Source organism: Formica exsecta, unplaced genomic scaffold (assembly GCF_003651465.1).
Source record: "Formica exsecta isolate Colony F162 unplaced genomic scaffold, ASM365146v1 scaffold108, whole genome shotgun sequence".
Lineage (NCBI taxonomy): Eukaryota > Metazoa > Arthropoda > Insecta > Hymenoptera > Formicidae > Formica > Formica exsecta.
The window spans coordinates 253,787-272,767 of record NW_021848419.1 but is presented as its reverse complement, the minus strand read 5'-3'; the positions used below and the strand labels follow the sequence as shown (position 1 = coordinate 272,767).

At 36.0% G+C, this 18,981-nt stretch overlaps 1 protein-coding gene across 1 annotated transcript in view; it reads left to right on the top strand.

The window, feature by feature from the left end:
* LOC115234857 (regulating synaptic membrane exocytosis protein 2-like) overlaps positions 1 to 18,981 on the top strand; it is a 79,067-nt gene that overhangs the window by 27,089 nt on the left and 32,997 nt on the right. The window contains exons 6-17 of the mRNA XM_029806218.1: positions 2,822 to 3,038; positions 4,491 to 4,683; positions 8,827 to 9,034; positions 9,524 to 9,778; positions 10,651 to 10,674; positions 11,829 to 12,093; positions 12,355 to 12,606; positions 12,907 to 13,080; positions 16,214 to 16,243; positions 17,636 to 17,780; positions 18,009 to 18,178; positions 18,276 to 18,445. Coding sequence (XP_029662078.1) covers positions 2,822 to 3,038; positions 4,491 to 4,683; positions 8,827 to 9,034; positions 9,524 to 9,778; positions 10,651 to 10,674; positions 11,829 to 12,093; positions 12,355 to 12,606; positions 12,907 to 13,080; positions 16,214 to 16,243; positions 17,636 to 17,780; positions 18,009 to 18,178; positions 18,276 to 18,445 — 2,103 coding nt within the window. The remainder of the gene's footprint in view (positions 1 to 2,821; positions 3,039 to 4,490; positions 4,684 to 8,826; positions 9,035 to 9,523; positions 9,779 to 10,650; positions 10,675 to 11,828; positions 12,094 to 12,354; positions 12,607 to 12,906; positions 13,081 to 16,213; positions 16,244 to 17,635; positions 17,781 to 18,008; positions 18,179 to 18,275; positions 18,446 to 18,981) is intronic.

Sequence of the window (18,981 nt, the reverse complement as noted above, 5' to 3'; positions counted from 1 at the left end):
ACTATCAGATATGTTTTTTTAAGAGCAGATTTTCTGACCAATATGGAGACGATTTTTTCTTAGCGAAAATGTTGAAACATTAACAATTTTTGAGTTATAAGCGATTGAAAAAGAAAAGCTTTTCGCAAATTAAACTTTGTGAAATTAAAAGGTGAAAACAAAATTGCATTCTTTACTTAATTTCAGGAATTTATTTAGTGAAAAATTGATTTTAATAGAATTTTAATTTGAAGCTTATTATTAGTTACAAAGATATGAAAAAAAAATTAGAAACTTGCAAAATATGATGACCTTTTTCGACAATTTTTCTAAGAAAAAATTATCTCTAAATTGGACAGAGAATCTATTATTAAACATTTGTTTGGGACATTCTGTATATGGTGCATTTGACGAATGCGCATATGACTAAGACTTCCTCTCCCCGAGAGAGAGATATAATCCTATATTTTTATAATTTCTTCGATCTAAAAATATTTGCATATGATTTTCGATCGTTGACATTTAATGTACGATAAGATTTAATTGTGCGTTTCTTCTAGTGAAAGAATTAAAGATAGATAATAACTTTTGCGCAACATCATCTGACGTCAAAGAATCGTTTGCGTTCGCTGTTTTCGCAGCGTGAGTGTACAAAATATATCATTCACTGTTAAAATTCAAAACCGCTTCGTCATTTTATTTTGCGTGATATTTTCAATCCACAGATGTTCAACGATTTTCAACTTGTTGTAGTGTTCTTTCGTATTTCAATTATTCAGTATCTCTGCGTTGTATATTTAAACACTGAGCACGAAATTCTGCATAGATATTTCTGTGTTCCTCTAATTACGTATCGTATTGTGGTACCTTATATAGAGTCAATCCATCTTCCCGACTAGGTGAATGAGAGACATCGCAACGCATTATCTCGCGATTAGCGATAAGTCAACAGTGTATTGTGTAATATATAGTTAAAGGGAGATCGGCTTTTAGGGCAAAAGCCGCCGCAGCTAGTGATGACTTCCAGGGGCTCGCGGGAAAAGATGGCAGACAGAATGAATCGGCAATTCCCCGCGGTACTTAATAACCTTATTACATAAAAATACAAAGCAAATATCTTTCGCTATATATACTATATATTATATATATATAATTGTATGTATACTTATATATACATATATAATACGTATATCTGTGCGTATGCGCGTGCATGTGTGTGTACGTATCTCTGCCGAACGGTTGCGCGTATCGAGTAACGAGAGTTTGCTTTTTTTTTTCCTTTCAAGTTTATTCAAGAATCACACATACACACGCGTATACATATAATTTTTTAAAATTTCGCCTAATTTAAATTCAAAATAAAGACTTATCGCGAAAACATACCGTCCGCGTGCTTAATTGCGTATGCTGGAGAATTCTTTTGTATTATCTCTCGCGTATATTTTTGCGAAACTCTCTCGGTCCGTTTTTGCGGCCTCGGGGCACACCCACGACGTTATAATATGAGAATAATGCGAGTACGTGCCAAAGCAAATTTTTCTACGGAGAAAATGCAATCTCTCTTGCCTGCTTGCGCGCGCGTAGCTCGCGAAATAAGCTCGCGTATCGCGTGACGCGACCGATCGGCACAGAATTGTAATAGATTTATTTGTTCTACTTTGGACGGCTATGAATCGTGCACACAGATATATTTTTATCCACACTCTACACCTCAAAAAAATACGTACATGTACAACACTTTTACAAATATTGCGCCTCTCGAAATATTTTTCTACTCGCTCGTTACATATTTAAATATCTGCATAAACTAGTAGGTACCTGCCATTGAGTACGGGGTAATAACGGCTATAGTAGTAATGTTATGTTCTTTATAAGATTTGGGAATTATTTTATATCTTATTTTTCTTTTGTATTTTTATATACCTGTTCTCTTTTTTTTTTTTTTAAATGTATATTAGAAACTTTAATACAATTTCTAAAACGCATTTTTTTATCACAATTTCCTGAATAACTGTAAAAGAGTATTGATGTTTATTTAATGGCGCATGCGGGACGTGATATCATACAGAGGCTAAAAATAAATCTGTATTTTTTTGTTCGTATTATAATTTTTCATGTTTTACGTCTCTGTCCAGTTTTGTGTAATACACAAATAAATATCTCTGTGTCTACCACTTACATCCTGTTGTCCCAGGAAAACAGAACGCGTCCCAATGCAGAATTTTAGATGGACAGATTGTAACTTATGCACGTTATACGCGCCCACATGTACACACACAACTACACAATCCCTGCATATTTTTACGTATAGTCGTCTCTCGCCAGTCGTGTACGCAAATTCAGAAATCGTATTACGATTCTACTTAATGCTTTCAGAAATCGTCTATCGCACATTTATCGCGGTCAAGCTTGCACCGCCGCCTTCATTTCATTTCTGTTAGGTATATCGCCAAATACACAAAACGCACACACCACGAAGCTGACACGCGAATCAGAGAGAGAAAAAGAGAGGAGCAGATGAACGTGAGACATCACAAGAAGGTGCATGATTCGAGAGATAAAAACAATGTCTCAAGATATGATAGACCTGTTTTCAACGCGATCGTCCCGAAAAACTTTAAAATTTAAGAAAAATCGTGTATACTAAGAAAGAAGACCGGCAGACTTCGCGAGAGAATATGCTTGTCGGAGATGAAGAGAGTATTTGTATTAGCTAAAATTAAGGATTTACGGTCAAAAGAGACTGTCAAAAGAGAGAGAGAGAGAGAGAGAGAGAGAGGAGAAAGAGAAAGAAGGGGAGAGAGAGGAAAAAAAACGAAAAAACGTTTTGGATCTACTATAGGGAAGGGGTACTACCACCACGCGGGAGGTCCGAAATCAATGTCCAGTGGTGGACGTAGGCACAACGGATCCCACAATGGGCACCACGGGTCGGGCGCGGGCACGGCCGTCGAGCATAACGGCCACCATCCACCGCGAGAGCCGCGAAAGGAAGAGAACACTCTCGTCAGACGGAGCTTCCGAAGATGCGGCGATGAATGGCGTTCCGACAGTAGGAGGTGCGTTTTTTTTACAGGAGATCGCGTGCGAGACCACTTTATTTTTTCGCTTTTTCATTGATGTTACAAACGCGTGACGGGAACCCGGTTAGTGCGACGGAAACATTTATTTATTTATTCGCGACGGGATAACGCGTCGCCGAAATCTCCGATTGCAGAAGTTTGAGTATCTCTTGGAGATAACGATTTTCGATCTGCGACATGGAAACAATATCTCAATTATTTATCGAGTATATATACGCAAAAAATATTCAGTATAAATAATAACTATATTTTTAGTTTAAGCCTAAAAAGCTATGATAAAAGTCACGGTTGAATTTATAGATACATTATTACTTGTTCTGTCGAAATTACAATGCAATTGTCGCGCGCTTTGTCTGCGAGAATTTGTTGAATTAGATAAATATAAATTGAATATGACGATTTTATTAATGGGGTTTTTAAAATATTGAGGAGTTTCTGTATTATATTTTTTATGATATTGCGTTAATCAAAGTTTTTGAAAACAAAAGATTAAAAGACATAATGCCTAGTATTAACAAAAATGCTGTTCTTGTCTCGGGTTCCTTCATAAAAAATTTTAAAAATTAAAATTTTATCCAAATTTAAGCTGCAATTATACATTGTATGTAAGCTTTCTGACAAAATTGAAAAACACTATTAGTTAAATTAATTGAAATATCTTGTGCTTTGATCCATCTCAATCAGAGAGCGATTCATATCTTGCAAAATTCCTCTATATTCTATAAGATATGAATTTCTATTAAATGTGTATACAAAATTGTTAAAAATGTAATTGATAAATGACTTGATTTTTAGTAGAATATTTTTTACATAATTAAAATGTTCCACATTGAAATATAAATTAAATATTTTAATTTAATGTTATAATTTTCTCCTCTAACTTTGATTCGGTGTAATATTCGAATAATTTAAAATATGCATATAGAACTCTTTTCGATGACAATTTTGTGACGACGGAAGATCGGATCCGGTTGGATTCATATTTAAGCTACATTTAAATGTGAAAGCAGCTTCTTGACCAACAAATGCGAAAAATATTGAACAAAAAGCCTCGAAGACAAAGCGTAAGGCAATATGTATTACATTCACAAGAACGAATATATGATTATTATCGAAATTTTTTTATCGATATTATGATGCGACCATGCGTTTCGTCTGAAAATTTTATAATAAATTAATGTAAACTGAGCAAGAAACTTTTACAATTGGAGATTTTCTTCGTTACACTTTATTTATATTTCATTAAAAACAAAATGTTCGCGAAAAACGAGAGATAGATATTTGAATCACACTTTGAACTCAAAGGCTCGGATCGAAATTCGCGAATCACGGCGCGGAAATAATATACACGATAAATAAAATGCAACACATGCACATCAACCACCTATCCGTCATCGTGTCTCTCTGTGTATATGGCGTGTCTATTAGGTTCACGGAGAGGAGGGGGAAAAAGACAGTGCGTTTTGACGGTGGGACCAATGTCGGCGGCCCTCAGGAAGAGGAATGGTCTTGGGAGGCCGATCGGCAGGGTAGCCAAGACAGCGCGACCAAAGACTCCGGGATAGACACTTCTAGCACGTTCACGAGCAGTGAAGACAGCAACAGGGGCGATCTGCCCAAGGTACGGGGCCGGGTTACGAGCGAGTAACGTCAGCGCCGGCTCGTAAGAACGCTAGAGAAACGCTTCTCGAGTTTGTAGCGAGTAGATCGCGGTCGATGGTGGTGTAGGGGCCTATGATAGGATAGGCAGAATCTAGGAATAAATCGCCGGTATTTTTCGCCGGTGGAGATCGAGTAAAAGGGGTTTTCCAGCGGTGCTTTTTTGTTTCATCGATCGATCGAGACCGCACGATACACACGGTATATACTTTTTATCGCGCGTTCACGCTACTTTTATAGACGCTAATCGCAGCGGATACATCAAAGCGGAATAACATCGTCCAAAGTGGAATACGGTTATTTTTCTTTTCGCTCCTCGCTTCGATAGCGTTAGCAAAGAGGCATTGGAGGGCTTACTGATTGATTGTAATTAACTTGCAGCACGTGTAATTAGTTATTACTTTCGGATTACAATGTGTGCCAGGAGAGCCAAAGTTGCAGGAAGGGAAAATTATGCCGAATTGATTGCTGAGAGATACCGATTTGGTGTGCGAGAATTACAGAGAGAGTCGTAATTAGAAAGTTATGCCTAAATATTTTTTTTTCTTCCCTTCACTTGGTGCAGACAGGAGAGAACCTCTTTTGCTCGATTAACCCTAAACTTCGTGCTTAAAGGCTTGTGTGCTTGTGTTCGTTTTGATCTCGAGGTTTATTTGTATGATTTATTTGTATCGGCTTCTTTTGTACAATTTACTAAACGTTGATATATGTATATAAAAAAAATTTTTGAGCTTATCTGAATCCCTGAAACTGAACTCACGGAATATCATTGATTTTCGATTCTCAAATTATCGATATGACATACAAATAATTATTTATCATTTCTAACAAAATCTTTTAATGGAATTTGTGAAAACTTACAGGATTATTTTGCTACTCATAGTACTCCGTGAATTCATAAGTTTTAAGTAGAGAGAAAATCGTCTTTTGAACTACAACTCTTTTGCGTCAGACTTTTTTCGATCCATTCCATTGTGCCTTTTCTAACTGAAATCTACTGTAATTTTCAAGAATTTTGCAACGTAGATTTAATAGACGACGAAAAGATTTATGTACTATTAAACAATGAATATAATTTTTGACATTCATTTCTCTTCTACGCCACTCTCAAGTTAAAGTACGTTCATCTAGTTGAACTTTTGTAAGTTATGACTAAAAAAATATATAAAGAGAATTGCAGATAATCGATTTGATATTAGAGGTCTGGATTCTTCTGCAAATAACAAGAACAGCATTTTGTTTTATATGAAATTATTTTATTAATTTTATTTAAGTTTAATCTGTGATTGCGCAATTTCACGGAAATAAAAAGGGTATTATACACGAAAGGATGAATAAATTTCTTAAGTAATAAAAATCGATAAAAAGAAATTATTACGGTTTGAGATTGTAGGTTATCGTTCCTATTCTTTGATGAAAAATACCAGTTAGTATGATTCAAGCAGTATCTATGTGAATTGAATCAAATTATATAATTGTCTACGAATACTTTTATGGGAACAAAGATTATTTGATTTAATGTTTATTTCTGTCGGACAATTTATAGCTACTGATCAATATTCTCAATTGTGTCTTCTAGTTATATTAATTGTAACGATAAGATTTGATTTTCAATTAGAGACAAATAAATAGCAAGGCTGAAAGTAAATTATCTAAATATATTAAGGATATCTCACACAGCGACTTACGCATTAAATAATTATTAAAAAAACAAATTTTACGACTGCAACTCTGACAGATGCCGCGATTTGAATAAAATTTATGTACGGATGGACGATGTGTACACGGCTCATCGTTCATGATGTACGAAGAAGGGTGATAGACATGCGGGTCGCGTTCCAATTATACGAAGCAAATAACCAGGATTAAATTCGCTGATAGTAAACGATCAGGTAATTTATTTAGCGACGACTTACGTACTATCTCTCTAAATGACTCTGATCGCGGTCAATCTTTCTCGCTCTTATTTCCCAAACGAGTCACGTTACTCCGCGTTACTTTCTTTCATTCTCGTGGACTAAAGTGGAAATCGCTTTCGCGAAAGTATAAGAAAAAGCGAGGAAATTAAATACCAATTGTATTCGCGTATTTCTACCGGCAAGCAAATCGGAATAGAAGAACTTGGCGAGATGCGGGGAATTAATTCACGCAATCAATAATCGTCTCGGCAGGTGAGGATTTATTTACGCGTATATAAGTGAATCGCGATGCGTTATCTCTTTGTCATCCCTCTATAACTTGGTAATCTGGAAAATTTGACTCGAAGCATCGCCGCACCGATCCAAAATGATCCAATTAAGGAACCGGTGAATGTTGCCAGGCTCTCGAAACAAAGTATCTGTTTCATAATTAATCAAATTGGAACGCGGCCAAAGGGTATAACAACACGGACGAGACTTGATGACCTCGTTAGTTGTCATCTCGATTTGAGCAAAGAATTTCTTTTTAATATCTCTTCTCTTAATTGTGAGGATTCCGGATGGTTAACTGTTATACAAATATATTGTAAAAGGTTTGTACGTTTAATCGGAAGCGAAGAATAACGTAATTACCGTCTGACATTCAATCCTGCCGATTCTGCGATTTCAATATATCTGGTGGAATTCCGACCTTTTTATGCAATTTGTATCATTAATATAAACACGAGCAAAAAAAGATCATTTTATTATAACGATACGTAATTTCAAACTTATTTCAGATGTTTTACTGGCGTAAAAGCAGAAATGGATTATAAAAATGTAAATCTATAAAAACATTTGTGCGTTTTTTTTTTGTATTATTTGGATCGATTCTTTTAATTTATCGCAATACATCTCAAACAAAATTAATCCGAATATTATTGCTACTGTAATTAAACACACTATGGTAAAAAAAAAAGAATGTTATCATTATGGATGGAAGTTTGATTTAAAATTCTGTCTTGCAAAACCTCGAACTTATGAATCGCGTATTGGTGATGGAACAGCTCCAGTCGATAGGACAGAAATCGAAAAGAGGCGACCCCTCTCCCTAAAGTAGATCCACCTTGTGTGAATCATGTCGTTCTCAGATAGAGATACATCACGCGCTCAGCATTTTTACGCAGTATTACGTATATTCGACGAGACCACGCAATGTTACTTGCATGCCTGTGTATACACTTTTTTCTGCATTTGCCTTCGGAGACTGGATATTCCGCTAGGCGCGGAATGTATTGCCAATATGGAATGTCTTATGTACACCGTAATATTTGCTAGTTACACGCATGTATCGCATGTAGTAGTATGTGATATTCGCTCTTATACATGCTACATATTACAACAGCACGTATTGCTTGCCACGTTAATTATTCTCCATCCAACTATTACAATGGTCAAATTTCTCGTCGAATCATGTAAATAGTGTTTGCTTTTTCATTGAGAGGATACGCGAAAGGCTTCGCGAAAAATAATGACGTATTTTTATTTTCGAAGAGCAACTCTCATCTCGGATAATTAGAGAATTTTTGTTCCCTTTATTTTAAATCGATCGCATTATATTATTGAACCTTTGATACAACTTGCCTAAGCGCATCCTCTCAAAAAAAATCTTTCACCAATTTGAAAAATGACATATCTTGCAGCCTTTTTTATGCTCAAATATTTTTGATAAAGGGTGAAAAATGTATTATTGCAAAACGCAATGTGCGTGTGTATGTGTACGTGATGAATAGTGAATTGCAGATACTCGCAAAGCATTTTTTGGTAGGATTAAGCTAATGTGTGTAGTATTTGTTTTTTATTTTAGTTGTGTCTTATCTGATAAATAGATCATTAATGTGGAAATACGTCAGAATACTGAAAATTGCCAAAATTATACGTATCTCATAAAAACGATAGGTCTCTGGATTATTTTGCAAACTATAATAAATTATTTTCAGTATGAGACCACTGTATATCTATATTAAGGGTTATCGATTACTAATCAAGATTGCGTAGAAAACATTTTAGTCTTTTCTAACAATTAAACATACAATTAAATCTCAGATTTCTCTCCAGAATTCAGACGTACGTTCCATGTTGTTTTTGGTTTACGAAAGCATGCGACACTCGTTATCAGTAAAAGAAATACTATACGCGCTCCGTAGCACCCATTGTCCTGGCAAGTGAGTGAGGACGGTCAGAAGATCATCGGCCACATGGTTTTGCGAAAATCGGCCGGTTCCGGAAGCTGCAGTAGTATACTCGGGCTAAAAGTTGTCGGTGGCAAGCTACTGGAAGACGGTTCCAGGGGCGCTTTGATCGAGAAGGTGAAAAAGGGTAGTACGGCAGACATAGAAGGTCAACTTAGACCCGGTAAGAGGATTACAAAGTTCAAATCAAACGATTTGGCGAATTTTCGAAATACGCGAGTCGCGGACAAATATTACCTGTAGGAATCGCGATTATCGCGCGCGAACGAAAATACACGTTACGAGATATCCTTGACGCTACGTTTTAAAGAAATTGCAATTTCGATAATTAATTGTTAGATATATATATTGAATCTCATTTGATAAAATTACGAGAAAACTGAAAAGAGTTTATCCTGTTTATTGAAAGAATCGGGGAAAAATTGATTATATTCGACTGCAACGTCAATGTAACGGAATTTTCCTTGTATCATATCGACGAAAGTTCTGCGCTCGCGTTACTTTGCGAATATTTCAATACTTTCAGTTTTGACATGTTGAGAGCGCACGACCCATAACAATCGCGTGTTTCCCATTTCAATTTCCGTGAAACATCCGTAGGAACGAATCGGACGCTCGACGATTTCTCGGGTATTCCCTGCGGCTGTTTCAGGTGACGAGGTGATCGCGTGGAACGGGAGGTCTCTGCAGGGTAAAAGCTTCCGGGAAGTTTACGACATCATCACCGAGTCGAGACTGGAGCCGCAAATCGAGCTCGTAGTTGAGAGAAAATTGTCCACGACGACCACAGGCATGTCGCCTGCTGGACCGGGCCCGTCGACGCCCATGGCGTCCAGACGAATTGTCGCTCAGAGCCAGTGGCGACAGAAACACGAGACCATCTCCGGATCACAGCCACATCACAAAGGTGACTATGCGCTCGGCACGTTTCGTTCTCCGATTCTTGATTTTGCTTCTGTGTATCAAATGTCGTGAATCTAGATTATTTCATTATGACCCATTATTTTCAAAACTTGAGATTTTTTTGTATATGATTCTAATATATATATATATATATATATATAGTATATATATACATATACATATACATATATAATCATTGATTTAAAATCTCTTCCTCCTACAATAGTCGTGCATGGGCTTAAGGGTGCCATACGTTACTTTGATAAACATTATGGGAAGTAAATCTTATGAATATTAATTATAGAAAGATGATATGAGATAGAATGTGTTTTTAGGCTCTTATTTCGTATAGAATATGTAAATTTAAACGTAGTATATATGCACAAGGAGCTATAGAAAAATATGTTAGGAAGATACGTTCGGCTCTGTATAAGCTGAATATAATTAGTTAGGAGTCAAAAGTATTCCTGGCATTATCTCGTACAAAGTCTTTTGGATAAATCAATGTATTTTGTATTATTTAATTTATGAATTCTTCTATATCTTTTTAAGATTTATACATATACATACACAGAATATATAAATAATAAGAAAGATTGCAAGCATATATTATGCCAGGAATAAAGTAGTACGCGTAATATCTGCGACGATTTAATCGGATAGATTATAAAAGGACTGAGAATTAATTATTCCGACTCGATGGAATATTTATCGATATCAATTAAATCCCATTAGACGTATTCTTTGAAATGACGCGAGATTACGAGGCGCTGCGCATCTCTCGCATACTCTGTGTTCCTCGCATAAGTGTATGTTAAGCATATTATTGGAATCGACACTATTGTCATACAGATTGTATGATTTTTCGCATTCCAGGTCTTAAGAAATGTATTCTATGGGGTAGGCCTTTCACAGACAAATCTCTGTCTTTAAACTATTTTAATTGATCTCGGTGTCTGTTTTTTTTCCTGTATATCGTTGGTCCCCTCGTCGTTGCGATTATTGTTCTGTTTCGTGAGATTTTCTTTTTAAATCTCAACAAACGGAATCGGAATTACATTATTTCGATGCTGCGACAAATCATATGGCGGAGCAACGAAAATTAATCAATCACTTATTCTGCCTTGAGTATATACCATCGATGTTTAACGTAGACGTAGATCGTAATGCTAATGCACCCCCTTCCCTTCGCTAAAGAGCACCGTTGTATAGGTATAGTCTTATGGGAGCAACAACTATATATTATATACATATATGCAAAATATAAAAGCGCCGATGTCCCATACATATCGTGCTTCTTCTCTACTTGTAACGAATATGAATATTTCCGTACAATCCTTACGAATAAGTATAATTTACTGTAATTCATCGCTACGTCTATTATCAATGTCTATCGATCTAACATTATTATTATAACAGCTCTCTCCCCTCTTTCATTTTCTTAACTCGTTGTCACGGATTTCCGTGATTACGAGAACCTGTGCATGCGGACTGCACTTCTTTAAGAGATGTGGGTGTGTTTCCAGAACTGTTCGGAAATAGTTTATTGATTTTGTAATATCCCCTTCCCCCTCAGGGGGTTCGATGACGCCGCAAGAGATAGAGAACTTGATTTTCGCGGCTATAATTTCACTAAAGTATCTACTATCGGCACAAATCTTTAAAATAGATGCCCAACAGATGTTCTAATCCTTCAAACGTATTTTGAATGTCTTACGTTTCGATTTTTTTCTGTGTTTGAGTATTTACTTAATATATCTCATAAACGTATATTCACGACATTTTCACTGCTAATAATGCAATGAATGTGTTGATGCAACAAGGGATGAAAAATTTATTTCTATTCACTCGAATCACCCTGATTTTTTACTTTTCCTCTTCTTTATTTATATATTTATTCATTTATATCGTTTTTAATTTTATTTTAATTTTATTTTTATTTGTCGTTCCCTTTCCTTTCAAATCTCGAGCACGCCCTCCCTCTTCGTGAATCGCTCCAAGATCGCAGGTACGGTAACGAGATATCCTAGTCGACACCGCACGATCACTTGCAGAGTTGTACGACGCGAGGCGTGAGAAACCCTCGGTTTTAGTGACGTCACCCGGCTCGCCGGACCTGCATGCCCAAGGACGCGGTCGACACTCCCGACATCCAACCGGAAATGCGAACGTGGGCGGCAGCATTCAGGTGAAGCTGGGTTTCGATCCTGTGGGACTTCAGCTGATCGTCACGATTATTTGTGCCGCGGGACTCACGCCGAAGAGCAACGGTCAACCGAGAAATCCTTACGCCAAAATCTTTCTGCTTCCTGACAAAAGGTGAGAAACAGAAATATATGTTAATTGTTTTGATCGATTGAGAATTTTTGAGAGATTCTCGACTGAATCGATCGTTATGGTATTAAATTATTATAAAAATGCAGATAAAGACAATAAAACAAATTGTTTGATGAATATTTTGTTTTTCGATCCATTGAAAATTTCGATTTAAATTCCACTCCAATTTTCAAATTTAATTACTGAACAATTATCCAATGGAGAGTTCTTAAAACTTATATGTATGTTCTTCAAATGTTATAGCGAGAAATCGAAGCGGCGTACGAAGACCGTGGCGAATACAAACGATCCTAGATGGAACCAGACTTTCGTTTATAACGGAGTTAGACGCTCGGAATTGAGGAAAAGGGCATTGGAGATTACGGTCTGGGACTACGCGAGGTACGAGGCAAACGATTTTCTTGGCGAGGCTGTCCTGGAATTGGCAGTATGTCTCTTAGACGAGGAACCAGAATGGCATTCTCTGACCGCTCACGGAGAACACCGGCACGTCAGGTATGAATCGCACTCGCGGATGCTAGTAGTTCCAAGATGCCAATACTAAAAGCGATCAAATAAATACCTTGCATCAATACGAATCTCCCGCGGGATGTTCGACAATGTTCTCAATGTTCCCTGCTTACGATGTGACATTACAGTAGCTTATTTCGCGAGTCCCAGAAATTTGCATGTCGAGACTCGAGAATGTCAGAAATTAATCCCGAAATTTTTTGATATTTTTATTTCTAAAGAGATTATGAACAAATTTAACATCGCGAGACTTACGTTAACATTATATTTTTCTGGATACTATAGGCATTACCAAGATTCTGATGACGTGCTAGATCATCATCTCAGTCCACCGTCGACCACTTCGAGATTAAGTGACTCCGACACCTCGGAGTGCGATATTACGGACTGCGACGTGTCGAGGGAACAAAGAAGAACGGCTGACGGTGCCAGCATAAGTAGTATCGGCAGTTCCTCTAGGTAATATTATCTCTTAAGATCTCTCTATGGTACATATATACATAAATCTCAGTCTGGCGAAAGAGTATTATATCAAGCCGCCGGAAATAATCGGTCAACTTTAGATTTTTGCGTTGAACACTCTGTAAATTTATCGTATATAAACCAAAATTCTTTTTAACAAGAAACACAAGATAATATATCAAGAAATAAATCTTTAAACAATTATATCGAAAATTGATTAGTTATAGTTATTTAAGTATGCATTACACTTAGCATACTTGACCGGTGGGAATTGTGTTAATCTGACAGCGTTACTGTCTCCCCCCCCCCCTTCCCCGGCTTAAAATCTTGTTTATAGATCTCGTAACCATTCTCATAGTTATTGCCGTAACAATCATTCTCGTGTTGCTTGTGCATCGCGACCCTTATCACTGATAATACAGAAGCATATTCGTTCCAAATTTGATGTAAAAAAATTCCGGCGCGAGAACTCTTTCCGTTATTAGTTTTCTTCTGTTATAACGAGGCTGAGTTGTGTCATTGAATAAGTGCTAGAATTTTTACAAAGCTACATTTGTATAAAGATGGAATTTTTACTGATTTTTTTTACTAGATTGCATTTTGAGCCACTTTTGTCAATAGTTATAAAGTTATTATATAATTACATAATAAATAATTGCAAATAGTTTTTTTAATGATTTGAAAGTGGCTGCAATTGTACAAGGTTCGACTTTCTTTCTTTTTTATACGATTAATGAAGCTAAGTAGAGAAGAGAAAAACAGACATAAGTCATAAATACGAATATACTGTATAATATAAATTATTGCGAACAAAAAAAAAAAAAAGACGGGGGTTGAACGGGAAGGGGTAATCGAAAGAAAGAGAGAGGGCAAAAGCCAAGTTATAAAACTGGGCAACAAGCCAATTGACATAGCAGTTGGCCCGCGACCATCGTCAGCTCCGGAAGTCAGCCTTAAAACTCGTATCCATATTAATATTCCAACGACGATGTCTGATCGTTATTTGTGAGTACAAAGTGTGGTTTTCGCCAAAGCTTTTAAGTCTCCACTCTCTTATCAAATAGAAGAAATGATAGTGCATATCGAAATGAAATAAAGTAGAAAATTATTTAACAATAAGGTTTTAATTATCTGTAATAATGAAATCATTTTCAAAATTGTACGGATATTAAATTTTTTTAAAAAAAGAAAATAGATATTTTTTTGCAATAAATTATTCATTTGCTGTAAATGCAAAACTTGTGTATATTGTATATCGGTGCAAGTATTCATCTCAATAATGACAAAGTTTGCCTAATAACGAAATTAAAATTTATGATATTAAATGTATTTGCGATGTTAATAATTATCGAATATTTGGCAAACAAATTTCTCGAATTTATGCCTATCTGTGTAACAACGTTTAGATTATTTTAAAGAGTGACTTCCTCATAAATTTTTTCGTCGATGATACGCAAGAAATCGAATCAATATAGCGGATCTAATGAAAACGTATGCTATCCTCGATAGGCTTGGCAAGTAGAGTGGCAGAGATGGGGATAAGCCGAGATACTATCCGGCATCGCTCTGCACTTCTTTTATACCGAACAGCTTCGATCTGCAAAGTGAGCGCTTCTATATCCCTAAGCGCGCATCAGCCTCTGTAAAAGCTGTCCCGAGTAATTGAAACATTCCGGTGTTCCCCTGAGAGAACGGCGGACATCCTGCGCATTTTTAACAACCTTCAGTATCGTCTAATGAGATTACTTGAAAGGGTTTCGCCGGTTACATTAATAATTCTTTCGTCGTCAAGTCGGTGACAATAATGCGATATGGACGATGCAATTCGATATAATATTTTCATTAAAATTCTATTCAGAAGCGCCCACACACATACATACACGCGCACACAAATTATTATATTTAATGACAAAGTAGAAGTAGCTCTTTTAATAGGCGGATACATGTACGAAAATTAATTGCAAAAGGAATTTACATTCGTAATTGTATATATCTTACATATTTTTTTTCTATCGCTTTTTTATGATCCTGTAAACATTGAGTAAGATATTATAGAGAAAAAGCACCAAAACCGAAATAGATCTCCTAAACTAATATAACTCATTAATTGAGTGGAACACTTTATCAGAGTTGATATGAATTTTGTTTGCTTACAGTTTACTCATTTGAAGTATATCCAATGCATTTATAATTCGTTTTTTATATACTGAATTAGCTTGTTTCGAGTTCTAAAAGTCCAAAAGTTTTTATCTTTCTGTGATTTTCTTTTGGCGAATTATGTAATCTAAATAATAATAGGTATATATATTTTCATAATTATGTTTATTATGTTTTTCTACTTTTTTAATGGTTTCTAAATCTGCTTTGTTTTTATATAATTTTATTTCTATTTTATTTTTATCTTTATCTTTTCTCACAGAGAATGCAGTAAGGAAAATTAAATTAGAGTTTTTCGACGTACTCTGTGGTTTATATATCGACATTTTACCAATTCAATTCAAAGAATATGAGTATGTAAATTGACTAATTTGATCACATTTAAAAGATTTTAATTTAAAGAGACAAAAGAAATGTCTGTGTATAATCTTAAAACGTTTATCTTTATAAATAAATAAAACAACAATGTAATTTATTTAAAATTAAGTGAAACTTTTTTTTTCAATTAAATAATTTATTATAATACTTTTTTGCATATTTTATCGTGTTTCTATAATTTTTAACAGATATGTCGGTTTTGGAGATTAATTTCTCACATTTTAATTTTTTTCCATTTTACAAAAAGGCCATTTATATTTAAAAGTTTAAAACGATATTATCAAAACTGATAAAGAATAGTTTTCAATAAATATCTGCTGGTATAAATTCTTATTTTGACTTTTTAACTAGAAGCTAGAGCCTGAAAAATGGCATGTCGGTTTTGGCAATTTTCTTCTACGTATATATATATATATATATACATAGTAATTTATATCATAGCACAATATTCTTTGAATAGACAAATATATGTTTTAAATATTAAAGTACAATCTATGGCGAGATAAGAAACATTAAATACAATGATGCGTTGGCCGCGGCCGCGCCCGCTCATTGATTTTAATTTTAATCGTGTGCTTTGTTATTTATTTTTTAGGTTTCATAATATGCCGTCAAATTATAAGCGGTACGGCCATTACAATTTATATTTTTTCCTCCTTCATTACGCAGTCACACGTCTTGCATCCTCACTGCTAGGTTACAATGTCGCGCTTAGATCAGTCAATTAGTCATGCGACAAGAAAAAGAATCGGAAGTATAATAAAGACGAGACAACGGGACAACGCGAACTGACGCGATCACGTAACTAATTTGATCTTAACGAGAACATGAGAAATTTTTATTCGGTAGGGATATATTTCTAAGGACAGATAGAGGGGGGTGGGGGGAGCAGAAAAAAGTGTTTTCGGGCAAAGAAAGAAACAGTGACTATGATACTGACGTCATCGGTGACAAGGAATATTGCCATTGGCGTTCAACTTTCTTCCATTTTTCCCGTTACAATATTTTGCGCAAGACATAAATATCACAATGTACAATAAAGTACAGCGTTTCAATGTTTCATAAAATTTTCGGGGCATTTTGTCTTTGTTCTTCGCTAAGAAAAGAACGTGTGAAAAAATAGTATTAATTAAAATAACAAAATAGCGGAGCACAAAAATTTAGCGAATCGCCATCCATGTAGGCACTTTAGACGTCATACTGTCATTGCTTCTTGCATATTATGTACGTTAAATCTTAGATGCGACGAGACATGGCTTTTAGAATGCTTAGTGCATCGCGACGCATCGGCCGGGGTGGATTAAATTTCTTTCTCTTTGCGAGCTTTGATGATGACTGCAATCACACATCGGATGCTATCCAATTCTCGAGACTGTCTTGCACGGTCACTTTGCTTTTCGTTGCCAGAAACGGTGAAAATCCCATCTCGGAATTTGTATCAATACAATACATTTCGCACTATCGATCATTGATGTGCAAGAGTCGACTACTTACGCAGTCTTGGCATTCATCGAACGCACTTACATGGCATATTCTCAGTTTTATGGTGACTCGTAATTCCTCCGTTTTATCGCGCGACTTTGATTTTTGGCAACGAAAAGAGTACGCAATTGAGAACGCTGTGTAAACGCCGAGGAGACTTGACTGCATTGCTGAATAACTTGGAGCCGCTTCTCGCGCCAAATTAGAAGATATGCATCTTTTGCAGTTTGCGATATAAGAAATTGAATCGAGTTTATAGTAGAATATTACGCCAAATAATGCGTACAAATATATTTTCAAGAGATAAGTCTGACTGAATTTTTGTCTTGATTTTGTTTTTTTATACATTTCTCGGTGCTACGTAGTTTGTCTTCATTTTTATACTTTCCTTTCCGCTTCTTTTACCATCCTGGCCGCATGCATTTTGAGATTAGCGCGAGACTCACAGCACTCGCCTCATTTAATTTGTAAGGCACGCAATATTCACTGATTGATGAAAAAAAATGAACGCATGCTGGAGCAGCCACTATTCTAGCCCGCCACCGGAGAGAGAACTCTGCGTCGACGGCGAGCATCGGAGTCGAAGGGACATGTCGCCTCAAGGACGTAAAAGAGCGGCCCTTATGATTTCTCGCGACCAGCCAGCTACCATCGGGTCCGGTTATCAGACATATCGTAAGGTAAGACGTTCGAGAAGGCATGCGCGCGTTCGGTTTTTAATTTCAATTCGAGCGTCAATGACGAAGGAGAAATTAATCGATAAATTATATGCGGAAGAGAAAAATATATTCACGAGAAATATTCGCGAAGCATATTTGGGTGCATTAAAATATGTCGATATCTCGTGCGTACAATTAAGTAATGTTTAGCGGTAATATTGTTATGCGTTATTAAATGCGTATCCCCAGGACGACATCCATCGGGGAATGATGGGGCATAGGTCACACAGTGCAGCGCCTATGGATTCTTCGAGCGTCAGATACCGAGGAAGATCTCAGAGTCCCACCGGTCATCGTTCCTTGTCTCCGCCTGAGCATAGATCCATTCCCTATTCGCATGGATACGTCCATACGCCGAGGTATGAAATATATCATTGGAAACTTTTCGATTCACTCATCGTCAGGTCGTTTGCAAGAGAGAACTGACAATGCGGATTTACCGCCGCGCTTATTTAGATTCGGCTCGAGATCGGCGACTGCCACTCCCACTGGATCGCCAAAGAAACGTCAGCTACCTCAAATCCCGGCAGCCTTGAAGGAAAGGGTCGCGCAAGATCTAGAAGAACGAGCGAGATTCATGAGACATCGTAACAGGCAGTCGATATACAGAAGCACAGGCATGGGAGGTGAGCTCGCTTCGATCTCTCTGTCGAAAAACTTGGTGCTTTAAGTGATCGATAACCTGTCTTACATAATACTTGCTATTTTACACTACTTTCGACTGAGAAAGAATATAAATAAATATGATATAACAATAAATATACAGGCTGTCTCAAAATTAAACGATCAAACTTTACTAGTATGTTGTATGGCTGGAAACAAGAAAAAAAATATAAATATTAGTTGAAAAATATTTTATTAGAAAGTTAGTACAATAAAACTATTAAACATGAAAATAATAGCGGATTCGTTGTTGATACATAACGATGCAAGAGTAAATTGACGATATTTATCTGTTTACTATGGCATTTTTTTATTATAATCTTTTTCTATTATAGCTCGATTTTTACCTGAAGAAAACTGTAAAAAAACGAAAGTTATATAAGAAATAATTTGTGACAAAAATGAATTGAGAAAGAGTTAGTTTAGTATTTACTGAGTTATACACCAAAACATAGACATAAAATTTGTAGAATATTAAATTCAATTTCTTAATGATATC